The sequence below is a fragment of the Protomyctophum bolini genome (assembly GCF_963924005.1).
Source record: "Protomyctophum bolini genome assembly, chromosome: 6".
In the NCBI taxonomy this organism is placed as follows: Eukaryota; Metazoa; Chordata; class Actinopteri; order Myctophiformes; family Myctophidae; genus Protomyctophum; species Protomyctophum bolini.
This window is the reverse complement of record NC_137867.1, coordinates 42381522-42395151: the sequence shown is the minus strand read 5'-3', so window position 1 is coordinate 42395151 and position 13630 is coordinate 42381522. Positions and strand designations below refer to the sequence as shown.

Below are 13630 nucleotides of genomic sequence, written 5' to 3'. Positions count from 1 at the left end.
CGGACGGTGACGGACCCGTTGTGTGTGTCACAGTGTGTGTGTGTGTGTGTGTGTGTGTTTTATTTTCCACGCACGACTGGAGGAGGAGGAGGAGGAGGAGGAGGAGGAGAATATACCAAATGATGTAGGCAGATCGAGAGAGAGAGAAGAAGACAAATACATTTTTGATTATCGCTGCCTGGATTGTGTGCTTCTCTGCTAGCAGCTATAGCTAGCGTAGAGGCTGCTAACAGCTCGCTGTTTATTCCCCATGGTTTCTCATTTTCCGATCGGGATGAATATAAAATAAAACACAAGAAGTGATGCTTTTTCACTCGGACGGATGTGCATGGTGGTCGAGGAGTCATTGAGGGCATTTCCCCCAGATAGAAACCGACCATCCTTTACAATGTTAGCTATATAAGGAGCATCACATATTTCTTTCTTTTTTTTCCTTTCTTTTTCTAAATCCGTGTGAAATGCTGATGCTGCCTGAAGACCAAGGAGAAAGACATTAAAGTGCATCTGATGACCTGAACGTACGTGTTTGTATGGATACAATACGGGCTCCACGAAGGTCATGATTCTGAGAGAATGATCATGCTGGAAAAACAGGTAAGGTTATATATATATTTGTGTATTATTTTATTGATCATCATTCATCATACATGTCCTGAATTCGGCGTTGTTGATGATGCTTTGATTGGGAATGGCTACTGCTGCTGCACCTGAGCTGGGATATGATTGAACCAGGGACCTCATTAGTGTCTTTTGTAATTAAAACACATATTAGACATTCAATCCAAAAATACGTGTATATATGTATTCATATACTGTATTCATATACTCCAGATTTAGGTGATTAAGCTGACCAAACACACTGGAGTATGACTGAATTGGCCTTAATATCAGGCAGGGCATCACCACTGTTGTTCCATGTTGGTGACAGGTCTATGGCCTTCAGCTATTGGTATTCTGGGGACACATTATGTTTTTACATTGCCATGGTGACACATTGGCCTACTAGAATAAAGAGTACAATGTGACGTTGCAATCAATCAAGCAGGACATATTGTGCTTTTGCTGTTTAAGAATATACTGTAGAATTACACACGCACACGTAAAGATAATTTACTTAAAATACATGGCAAAAAAAGGATTTGTTTTTCTCATTTTGAATAGATGATGTACAGTAATGGTGTTTGCACTGTACAGTGTAGGTGTGTGTACTATAGTGCCAAGATCAGGTGCCAAAGACAGTGCCAAATTCTGCCAATGAATACACCAAATACACCCCATTTCTCTTCATCTCTCTTCATCTCTCTCTCTCTCTCTCTCTCTCTCTCTCTCTCTCTCCTACTCACACACACACACACACACACACACACACGCACACGCACACGTCATACATGTCCCTGCGTTTGTTTTTCTACTAAAGGCCTCATTGAGATGCGTTAACAATAGCCACTGTCTGTGATGTTCTTGGCCCTGAAGTGGACCTCTCGTCTAGGAAATGCTTGTCCGTCAGCAGTGCCCCGCCGTACTAGCATGCACACACAGGTCCACAGCCTGCGTGTGTCCAAGAGTGTGTCCCATTGTCTCTCTTCAGCATCGTCTCTGTAGCCTCGCTATACCCGTGTTGTTTTTAGCAGCACATTTTGATTTTAGTTTTTAAGTCGTATAGTCTCTTGAATGGTTTTCATTTAGTTTTGGTCATATTTTAGTCACCTGGAATGTTTTAGTGTTAGTGTAGTTTTAGTCGACTAAATATCATAAGATTTTTAGTCGAGTTTTAGCTTGTAGATCTGCTATTTTCAGCCTGCAACCAAGTGTAAAATGGATCTCTTGTCCACAAGTGTTAGTCCCTTCCTAACATTTTAGTCTAGTTTCTCTTTTGATGAAATTGTCAATACATTTAGCTTAGTTTTAGTCATCATAGCTTAGTTTTCATTTAGTTTCCATTGAGTTTTCGTCAGTGGAAAAAAGGTAGTCGACGAACATTTTTCGTCTCAGTTTTAGTCGACAAAAACAACACTGCTCAGTATACGGTACCCATGGGGGAAAGAAAGGCCTGGGGCGGAAACCCATTGGAAAACCTGGCATAGGAAGTGGGAGTCAACTTGTATTTCGCTATAGCCAATTTGGTGATGTCAGTGTTCTCCGTTGTTTTCTACGGGGGAGGAGAGAGGGGGGAGGGGGGGGGGGGGACTCGGATCGGTAAACCAATAGGGTCCACCGGCTGTTTTCGCCGGCACCCACCCCTACTTCACCCATTTTGACCTGAGATCAGATTCTAAAAATACATATAAAATATTCAGACAGTTTTCTGAAAAATCTATGTGTCTATGTCAGTCGTTCTTCGATAAAAAAAAAAAATCAGACCTACAAGCTCGTAGCGCGCCACCGAGCTTGTAGATCTGCTATTTTTCAATATCTAAAGCATAACACCAAAAGGGGTTCCCGCCCAAAATGGGTTTTAACATGATATTAATGAACAGCATCAGGGCAGGAAAACATGTTTTTCATCCCAAGACGCGCACACGTCACCACATTCATCTTATCTTCACCATTATGTAACCACATAATACTTCTAGACCATAAATTGGATTTACACTATCACATCTAACACCACACGTCCGTGTTGTTGTTGCTTCTCCGTGAATGTCGTGTGTCCGAGTGCAGAGACACACACAGCGCGTAGATTTTGAACGAAGGCAGACAGCGATGTGTCTTTGGCCACTGAGCGTGTTTTGTCCGTGCTGGGCAGGTTGTAACTGACGAGATAATCGATAAAAGTGCGCCGTCTGTGTTTTCATCGTTTCACCACAGTTGTAGGAATGGCCCGCTGTGATTGGCCAGTAGCCCCAACAGCCACAGAGCTTGGTTGAAAACGCAGAGGTGATAAAGTCAGTGACGTATCACGGCCACAAAGTACATCCACATACTCCGCATACGACTTGTGTATGACTACCATTATTGTATTTTCCTTTATTGTTGCAGTGCCCGGATAGAGCGTTAAGCTTTGCCACAAGGCTTTCCATTTTACAAAGAGCATTAACAGCGCTCTGTTCTTGAAGCTTGACTTCACTCCTCCTAGGCTAGCACATCTGACATCTTTCTCTGATGGAATGTGACAACTATCAGAGATTTTGTCTTTGTCCACAGGGAGATTTTTTTTCCTCCTCCACTAGGAGCATTAGTTTGGTGTGTGCAGAAAGAAGGACTGGTTCCTTTTTTGTTTTTAAGTCCCTCGTACCAAATCATGTATTTCTGATTGAAATGCACAATGCACATGGCGTTTTCAAAATACAGAAAATACTACTTTTTAGACGTCTCCGTCTCTAATGAAATTGTCTGGTTAATTACAACATAGCGTTCTGCGAGCCCCATCGTTATGAGTGTCAATTCTTGACTGTCATTTGTCGATTCAAAAATAATGTTCCTGGGCCAGTCGCTACAATGGTGGGTCCAGTGATCTTGAAAAGTCACTGGCCCAGAGGACCAGGCCTATAGAGTGTCGCAGCCCCCCCCCCCCCTCGAGAGATCCGGAAAAGAAATCCCCATTCATTTTCCTCATAGACTTTTCAGAAAGTATTTATTTAAAGACGTTTACGCCGCGGACAAAGCCAACTCTTGTCGTGACAAATCATGACAATAAACACAATGTTTTGGGCCAAACAAAGAATTAGAAAGTAGAAAAACACTTTTTGTTGTTTTTCTTCTTTGTAATTATTTGTTGTCATGATTTGTCACGACTCGAGTTGGCTTCGTACGACGCTTAAAAAGTATTTAAATAAATACTTTTTGAAATGTCTATGGGGAAAATGCATTGAGATTAATTTCCTGGGCCTGGCGTCGTCATGAAAGGGGGCGGGACTGCGACGCTCTATATCCAAACATCGATGGGGTTGCGTCAAGACCCGCCCTGCAGCACTGTCTAATGTTTAATGCAATTTATTTGTGCGTGTTATATTCTTTGTTGAATTACTGATGACAAAGTCAACAGTATGTATATCCATAACATAAGCAAGCAGCAATGCACGCTAGCAGACAATACACTAGTTCTTTCTTTCAATCATTTTATTGTTATTATTTTCACACAATTATATTACATGATCATCGGCTTCTTAATACACTAGGTTAAGCTCGTCACATGAAACTCTATACCGTCATATGCATACATCTGGTGCGTATTATCAAAACATTCGAAAGTAGCCGGCGTATCTGTGTGTCAGATTGTAAAAATAATAATGATCATAATAATATTAATAAAATGATTGAAAGAAAGAACTATAGTGTCTTGTCTGCTAGCGTGCATTGCTGCTTGCTTATAATATGGATATATATATATATGTTGACTTTGTCATCAGTAATTCAACAAGAAATAGTAAATGCATATAACACAAAATATTTGCATTATACAGTGCTGCAGGGCGGGTCTTGGCGCAACCCTATCAGCGTTTGGATATAGGCGATATCGCAATGTTCAAATGCTTTCTGGTCATACAGTCTCCACTCTGAGCATGAGCAAGCCATAAAGGGGAAGTGAAGACTCCTCCGCACTTCCGTTTCGTCTTGCGCAATATTATCTGAATATAAATACTAGATAGACGTCTAAGCATATATAGCTTGCTGTTACTAGTTCTTTAGCAGAAATGGACATTAAAAAGAAAATGTAAAGATATTTTAAAATGTATTTTCAACGGATTGCTCAGATTTCGGGGGGTGTAGTTCCAGACTCTATATAGCATTCAGGAGATGTAGTTCCAGACTCTATAGAGCATTCAGGAGGTGTAGTTCCAGACTCTAAATAGCATTCAGGAGATGTAGTTCCAGACTCTATATAGCATTCAGGAGGTGTAGTTCCAGACTCTATATAGCATTCAGGAGGTGTAGTTCCAGACTCTATATAGCATTCAGGAGGTGTAGTTCCAGACTCTATATAGCATTCAGGAGGTGTAGTTCCAGACTATACATCATTCAGGAGGTGTAGTTCCAGACTCTATATAGCATTCAGGAGGTGTAGTTCCAGACTCTAGCATTCAGGAGGTGTAACTCCAGACTCTATCATTCAGGAGGTGTAGTTCCAGACTCGGAGATTGTGAAATAGTTGTCTGGCTAGTGGCTACGCAAGACAGATACCTTGCTGATACTAGTAATTATATTACTCAGTGTCATATGTTGTAGCCTAAGTGCGGTTGTGTGGTTTGCTCTTGTTGTAGTTGTGTGTACCTGCACTATCCTGTGTGTGTAGTAGTTGTGTGTACCTGTTGTGTTAGTTGTGTGTAGCTGACTGTATAGTGTATACCTGCACAGTGCACAGTCACCACCCTGTCCTGCCTTTGTCTTTAGGCCACAGGAGGCTGCACTGTTGATTACACAGTGCAGCTTCCAGTTCCTGAGCATCCTGCCCTGTCTTAACCCATTCTGACCGGGCACCCATTTTGGTGTTGGCATCATGTTATGCTTTAGCTATTGAAAAATAGCAGATCGACAAGCTCGTAGCGCGCCACCGAGTGGCGCGCTACGAGCTTGTAGGTCTGCTATTTTTGAAAAATCGAAGAACGACTGACATTTTTAGAATCTGATCTCAGGTCAGAATGGGTTAATCAGACCCAGTGTGTGTCCAGTGGAAACCTCGTATGAATCTGATCTCAGGTCAGAATGGGTTAAGTGGCTCCTTCAAAATCCCTGGTTTATACTTTGCCATCGTTGCAGCTGCGTTTGTTGCTCAGCGAAAATAAAAATAAAACAGAAATGTGTTATTTATGCCTCCCTGAGCTGTACGGTATTATAGGTACGATGAAGTGTACATTTTCTTTAGCTGGGGGATTCTTTCTGTTTCTGGCTGCCCTCCCTGTGAGTGAGGAGATGGCTTTCCCTTAACAGTTTCCATGGTAACCCCGGCATTCTACAGTATTCTCCCAGCCGTGGGACGTTACGGCCCCTGCATGTGAAAGCAGTTCACACACTGTCTCTGCACCCCCCCCCCCCTCCCCCTCGCTCTTCTCTCTCTCTCCTCTCTCTCTCGTCTTTGCATTCTTTTCACCGTCTGTTGTTGTGTGAACATAATGTTGGCACTCTGTCTGTCTTCACTTTGCACTGTACTTTAAATCTTAATGTCAGCGTTCATTTGCATTTGTATCGGGATACATAGAATTCTGTCTTTTTTTTCCCTGCTCCGTTTTAAAATCTGCTCTCTTGCACACACACACACACACACACACACACACACACACACACACACACACACACACACCACACTGTGTAGTTTTAGCCTGCAGGCGAGAACCTATTCTGATATTCTGACTGGGCCTCATTTTGTGTGGCGTTGTTAAATGTTAGCCAGTGTGTACTGTGTAGCTGTATAGTCTCACGTAGCCAGACAACGATTCCACAATCTCTGAACGCTATATAGAGTATGGAACTACACAGAGTAATCTGTTTTGTCATTTCCGTTCATGAAAACATATTTTAAAATATCTTTAGAGCTTTTTTTTTTAAATTTCCATTTCTGCTAAGCAGCAAGCTATAGGCTATGCGTTATTTTTAGGGTAAATGTGCACGACTGTAAAGATGAAACGGAAGTGGGGAGGAGGCTTCACTTCCGCTTTATATTTTACGCATGATAGAGATTCCGTTGCTCCAGACAGTATGACAGTATATGACGGAAGCATTTATACATTTGCGAGAGGCAACAGTCTGGCAACGCGAGTCTAGCCAGTGTGCAAAGACAAAAAAAGAAGTATTGTATTTTAAATGTGGAAACCTGTTTGGCATGAATAAGCACAATCATGTGCTGTCTCTGAACTATTTGCTAGTGCAACACAACAGATGAATGTTCAGGGACAGTGCAGAGAGGCAGGGGCTGAAATCTGAGAGGGCACTTTAGGACAAAGGTAGCAAATAGCAGATCTACAAGCTCACAATGAGCTGAGAGCTTGTAGATCAGCTATTTTGCAGAGCGCAACCCAGCACTCTTTAGCTACTGGAGATGCGGTGTACGACATGGATTTCGCCCCTCACCAACCTTAATCCGGTCGTTTTAACGCACACCTCACCAACCTTAATCCGGTCGTTTTAACGCACCCCTCACCAACCTTAATCCGGTCGTTTTAACGCACCCCTCACCAACCTTAATCTGGTCGTTTTAACGCATCCCTCACCAACCTTAATCCGGTCGTTTTAACGCACCCCTCACCAACCTTAATCTGGTCGTTTTAACGCACCCCTCACCAACCTTGATCCGGTCGTCTTAATGCACCCCTCACCAACCTTAATCCGGTCGTTTTAATGCACCCCTCACCAACCTTAATCAGGTGGTTTTAACGCACCCCTCACCAACCTTGATCCAGTCGTCTTAATGCACCCCTCACCAACCTTAATCCGGTCGTTTTAATGCACCCCTCACCAACCTTAATCAGGTGGTTTTAACGCACCCCTCACCAACCTTAATCCGGTCGTTTTAATGCACCCCTCACCAACCTTGATCCGGTCGTCTTAATGCACCCCTCACCAACCTTAATCCGGTCGTTTGAACGCACCACTCACAAACCTTAATCCGGTCGTTTTAAAGCACCACTCACCAACCTTAATCCGGTCGTTTTAACACACCCCTCACCAACCTTAATCAGGTCGTTTTAACGCACCCCTCACCAACCTTGATCTGGTCATTTTAACGCAACCATCACCAACCTTAATCTGGTCATTTTAACGCACCCCTCACCAACATTAATCAGGTCGTTTTAACCCACCCCTCACCAACCTTAATCTGGTCATTTTAACGCACCCCTCACCAACATTAATCCGGTCGTTTTAACGCAACCATCACCAACCTTAATCTGGTAATTTTAACGCAACCATCACCAACCTTAATCTGGTCATTTTAACGCAACCATCACCAACCTTAATCCTTATGTCTAACCAATGCTATGTCTAACCAAAGGATGCCTCCCATGCTGAAAGGAGTGGCATTTGCATTTCTTTCACCATAGTAAATGCTGCGTTCACGGCCTGGAGAGGGCAGTTGTTTTACAGACTGGTAAAAGGGCAGGGGCTGATGTCTATGTGTGCACGTCCCTGGATATGCTTCTTCAAAGCTGGGCAAATTGCATTGTTGTATATAAGCTTCACAAGTCAGCTATCATCCAGTCTATCGTATCCTGTGTTCGGTTCAGAGGCAAACTTCCAAACTGTAAAAACAAAACGACACCAAAAACAAAAAACATCTCTTGAGCCATTGTGTCCGTCTCAGTTTAGCCAATATTTAGTTTTTTAGTTTTTTAATGTTTTCAGCCAAAGATTCCACATAGAATGCCATTGTCCTTATGTAACCACATTAAGCCTGGTGTCCCAATAGCGGCGAAATCTTCCCAAGAAAATTCCAAACATTCGGTCACCGATGGCTGAGTGGTTGAGGCGCATACCACATATAGGCTCTAATGAGTCGTGGGTTTGATTCCCACAGAGTGTCATTCCCTGTCTCTCTCTCTCTCTCTCTCTCTCTCTCTCTCTCTCTCTCTCTCTCTCTCCCTGTTTCTAAATAAAGGCAGAAAATCCCAGAAAATTGCGCCACATTTTCAAGATTAAAAATTTTGCAGATCTACAAGCTTGTGGCGCGCTATGAGCTTGTAGATCTGCTAGATCAACAACTAAAGTATTAATGCTTAAAACACCAAAAGGGGTTCCCGTCCTGAATGGGTTAAAGAAGACATCGTAGACATTGTATAATTGTTCATTTCATTTCCACAAATAGCTAATCTACAAGCTCACAGGCACAGTGTCACAACACAATGTGTCGTATAATTATACTGTATGTTCTGTTTCGTACGTACAGGGAAGCAGGGAAGTCAGTTTACTTTGTGGTGCTTTTGTTAGGTAGTACATTTTAAACAATGGTCAGCAAAAATAAAGGTTTGGGAAAGTCAGAGGACATGGGCATTTCCCTGAAGAAACATTCATCTAGCTTACTAGTTGTTTCATAGGTTTAATAGGTTTACCTTGCAAGAAGGAACTCATTCCTTCCACTGCACACATGCCCTGGTTGTTTTTGCCAGGTGCTTGAAAAGTGCCCGGAATGCATTTGCACGCAGCACTACTCACGACCGCAAAGACGAACGTACTGGACACTTTTTCACGATAGGCTGCCTCTAAGCCAAACGGGAGACTTGGCCATAAAACCCGTAGTCTGAACGGCAGACTAAACACACACTCTGAACGCCGCAACGTCTAGCGAGTGGGCGACAGAAGCTAATGCTATGAGCTAACTGGAGCTAGAGGAAAGCCATAACAAAACACAGAACCAACATAAAGAACGTCGGAAACGAACGAAAACGGGAGCTTGTTGCGCCGGTTGTTTGTTTTTATATCGACGCTGCAGCGGGTAATAACCCATTTTAGGCGGGAACTCCTCTTGGTGTTTATAGCATTATGTTATACTTTAGCTATTTAGCGAGGCACAGAGTGCCGTGCTACGAGCTTGTAGGTCTGCTATTTTTGAAGAAATCATGAAAATGTGGCGCAAATCTTTGAATATATATTCTTTCAGAGCGAACATTTTTTAACTAAAAAAACAACATATTTTCAGATACATATAATTTTTGGGGTCCTTGACATGAAGAGAAATACTGAGCACCACTGATATTAGAAACATAGAAAAATGTCAGAAAAATGTCAGGATTTAGAAGACTTTTTTGACGTCAGGTCAGGATAACGAGCCAGGAGAATATCAGTCATCATCATCAGCAGCAGCACCTGCTACACTTGGAGCTTTAAATTGTAAATGCCTCGTCTCAGCCCCTCCTTTACGTCTTCATGCAGGCAAGCTTGCAGCCTGGAGCAGCTGTATAGCGCTGTGTGACGATGTGTGGCATACGGATGGAGTGTGAATGATTTAGTGAGCGTTGTACAATTATATGAACCAACTCGCGCAGCCTCGCTCGCTCGCTCCGCTCCGGGCAGAGCGAAAGACGCGAGAAACGCTACGGACGGACGGACAGTCACTGGCTCATGGCGTGCAAGGCAAGTTGAGTCTTATAGTGCTGAGAGGTTGGGCAATGCCTACCTACAATACCATCTGCAGGGTGGAATAGGAGGAGAGGGGACTAGAGCAGAGCAGCTGCTTGTTAAGCACAGGCATTCCCTTGTGAGAGACACAAGTGTTTGTTGGGGGTGTGCTGGAGTGGGTGTGAGAGGGAGGGGAGGGGAGGGGGGGGGGGGTAGAAGGAAACGAGGGGAGTGGGAGGATGGTGGATGTTCTTTTTTTCTCCTCTCAGTCCTCCTCAGTAGAGCCAGCGACAGTCAGGCAGAGCGACTCGCCAAAGGAAGGTAGCAGCCAGTCTGGGAGTTATTTTTTATTTTTTTTAATTCTTTGTACTTCTCTTTGTTTTTCTTTTTCTTTATGTGTGTTTGATGCAAGAGGGAGAGCAGCAATCTGTTGCTGTGTGTGTGTGTGTGTGTGTGTGTGTGTGTGTGTGTGTGTGTGTGTGTGTGTGTGTGTGTGTGTGTGTGTGTGTGTGTGTGTGTGTGTGTGTGTGAGGAGGAATCCTCTGTGATGTCGTTGGCTTGCTGCCGTCTCACTCTCTGCAGGTCTGTGAGATCTGTTTTAATGCAGCAGCACCATGGATACTATTACTAAGTCTGTTCTGAGATCTGTTCTACAGCAGCATACATGGATACCAAGTCCCTGTTCAGTCTGATCTGAGATCTGTTCTACAGCAGCATGGATACCAAGTCCCTGTTCAGTCTGATCTGAGATCTGTTCTACAGCATACATGGATACCAAGTCCCTGTTCAGTCTGATCTGAGATCTGTTCTACAGCAGCATGGATACCAAGTCCCTGTTCAGTCTGATCTGAGATCTGTTCTACAGCAGCATGGATACCAAGTCCCTGTTCAGTCTGATCTGAGATCTGTTCTACAGCAGCATGGATACCAAGTCCCTGTTCAGTCTGCACAAAGCCCTGGCTCAGCCGGTCAAGATGTGCATGTTTGATTTCCCCGTCACCATCCTGGACGATCTGGTGAGAATTAGAGTGACGCCTGTTACATCTTCATTATTGTACCAGCAGAGCTTTTGTGATATGCTGCAGCTCTCTCTCGCTGTGTGTGTGTGTGTGTGTGTGTGTGTGTGTGTGTGTGTGTGTGTGTGTGTGTGTGTGTGTGTGTGTGTGTGTGTGTGTGTGTGTGTGTGTGTGTGTGTGTGTGTGCGTGCGCGCGTGCGTGTGCGTTCATAACATGTGCCCCATGTATGTATATATATTCGTGCACGGTATACCTTATACTGTATTTGTGTCGATGCTGCCTATAGGCTACATAAAGGCAAATGTTTTGGTCTATACTTTGTGTACAATAACAATTCAAAGGAGCTTCATAGGCATGAAAACGTATAGCTTTACGTTGCCAAAGCAAGTGTCAAAATATAACTAAAACTAAAACGGTTGGAGGGAAATTACAGTTGAGCATTGTGTAAACCGAGCTATGTCACATTGCGTCGTTACATACAGCAACAAATAGCAGCAATTGTTTGCAGTCACTTTGGGACAAATAGCAGCATTTTTTTCTCAAGACTTATTTCAACAGTATAGAAAAAGCACTTGTGCAGTTGTGCACCGTATAGTGCACGTGTGTGAGTGCGTGCTTCTAGATTGGTATAGTGCATGTGTGTGAGTGTGTGCTTCTAGATTGGTATAGTGCATGTGTGTGAGTGTGTGCTTCTAGATTGGTATAGTGCATGTGTGTGAGTGTGTGCTTCTAGATGGTAAAGTGCACGTGTGTGAGTGCGTGCTTCTAGATTGGTATAGTGCATGTGTCTGAGTGCGTGCTTCTAGATGGTAAAGTGCACGCTTGTGAGTGCGTGCTTCTAGATGGTAAAGTGCACGTGTGTGAGTGCGTGCTTCTAGATTGGTATAGTGCATGTGTCTGAGTGCGTGCTTCTAGATGGTAAAGTGCACGTGTGTGAGTGCGTGCTTCTAGATTGGTATAGTGCATGTGTCTGAGTGCGTGCTTCTAGATGTTAAAGTGCACGTGTGTGAGTGCGTGCTTCTAGATGGTAAAGTGCACGTGTGTGAGTGCGTGCTTCTAGATGGTAAAGGGCACGTGTGTGAGTGGGTGCTTCTAGATGGTAAAGTGCACGTGTGTGAGTGGGTGCTTCTAGATGGTAAAGTGCACGTGTGTGAGTGCGTGCTTCTAGATGGTAAAGTGCACGTGTGTGAGTGCGTGCTTCTAGAGAATACCAGACAACTCGCCCCTTTACCAAATGTAGTTAACAGTTAATTTAGTATTTCCCTCCCTCTCTGAAATCTGAAATTATCTTGTATACAGATTTATTTGATTGCATAGTAGTCGATCTCTATACTCTTTATTAAATTTAGAAAGAACAACATGTCACAGAGACGGTGACTGCTTAATTAAGTTAATTTAGTTTTATTAATCACATTTCTTCCATGTAGCCCATGTTTTGTAATGGCATCATCATGCTATTATGCCCGTGGATATACAGAGTTAACTTAACAATGATACATTAATATGATAATACCTTTTTATATAATCACCAACATGAATTATGTAAATGTCTTTTACTGGTAACGTATTGTAGTACTTCTGCATTGCAGTATTGATACTTTTACTTAAGTAAGACATTTGAGTACTTTTTACACCACTGGCTGTACCACCAGTTTCAGCTCCGCTCCTCGGTCTGTGCCAGTCTGGCACACATCCTGTGTGTGTGTGTGCGTGCGCGCGTGCGTGTGAGATGTGTGCCAGTCTGGCACACATCCAGTGTCCATTGTGTGTGTGCGTGCGCACATCCAGTCAGTGTCCAGTGTGTGTGTGTGTGTGTGTGTGTGTGTGTGTGTGTGTGTGTGTGTGTGTGTGTGCACATCCAGTGTGCGTGCGTGTGTGCGTGCCAGTCTGGCACGCATCCAGACAGTCCTAGGCAACGCATTCTCCCAGCGGAGGAGAGAAGGCTATGCCCTTTGATATTTTGACGTGTTTAGTCATGCCTGTAATCTCATGGAGTCCATTGAATATGCCCCTGTTGCTGTTTGTTTGTTTGTTTGTTTGACCATAACCTCTGCAAATCTATATGGCTAGTGTTGGTGTCAGTTATTTTGCTGTTGTATCATCATTCATCGTCATGATTATCATTATAGGGGTGAGAATAACATTTCGTTTGGAATTTCTTTCATGCTTCTTCTTGGCATAATTATTACATTTTTAATAGTGTCGACGTGCCAGTAGGAGGCCTCTCTTATTATGTGTTTGATTAGTGTGGAAACCAAAGTCTCTGTAGACCTCGTTCACATGATTGTTTAATGTTTATTATTGAAACCGAAGTCGCCACCAGGGATGTGTTAGAGAGGCAGGGGCTGACCTCCCGTAAGAGGGCACTTTTGGACAAATATAGCGAAAATAGCAGATCTACAAGCTCAGAACTATTTTCGGGGCGCAACCCAGCACTCTATAGCTAGTGGAGATGCAGTGTATACGACCTGGATTTCTAAACAAATTTGTTTAACTTGTAAATCTGGAAAGGGCAGACGGGTAAAATGGCAGGGGCTGAAGCCCCGTTTGATGTCTATGTGTGCACCTCCCTGGATATCTAACTATTCATTCTAGATGTGTGAGGAAGTGAGAGAGGGTGGTGTGGAGT

General features: G+C 43.5%; 1 protein-coding gene across 3 annotated transcripts in view; it reads left to right on the top strand.

The window, feature by feature from the left end:
* Positions 1–141: 141 nt before the first annotated feature.
* LOC308317473 (ral guanine nucleotide dissociation stimulator-like) overlaps positions 142–13630 on the top strand; it is a gene marked incomplete at its 5' end in the record, with an annotated part of 69976 nt that continues 56487 nt past the window's right edge. For 2 of the 3 annotated variants that reach the window (XM_080766504.1, XM_080766499.1), the window contains one exon: positions 10905–11000. In XM_080766504.1, the coding sequence (XP_080622630.1) occupies positions 10905–11000 (96 nt within the window). Of the gene's footprint in view, positions 595–10904; positions 11001–13630 lie in introns of those variants that run through there. The other variant, XM_080766501.1, reaches the window with a different exon arrangement.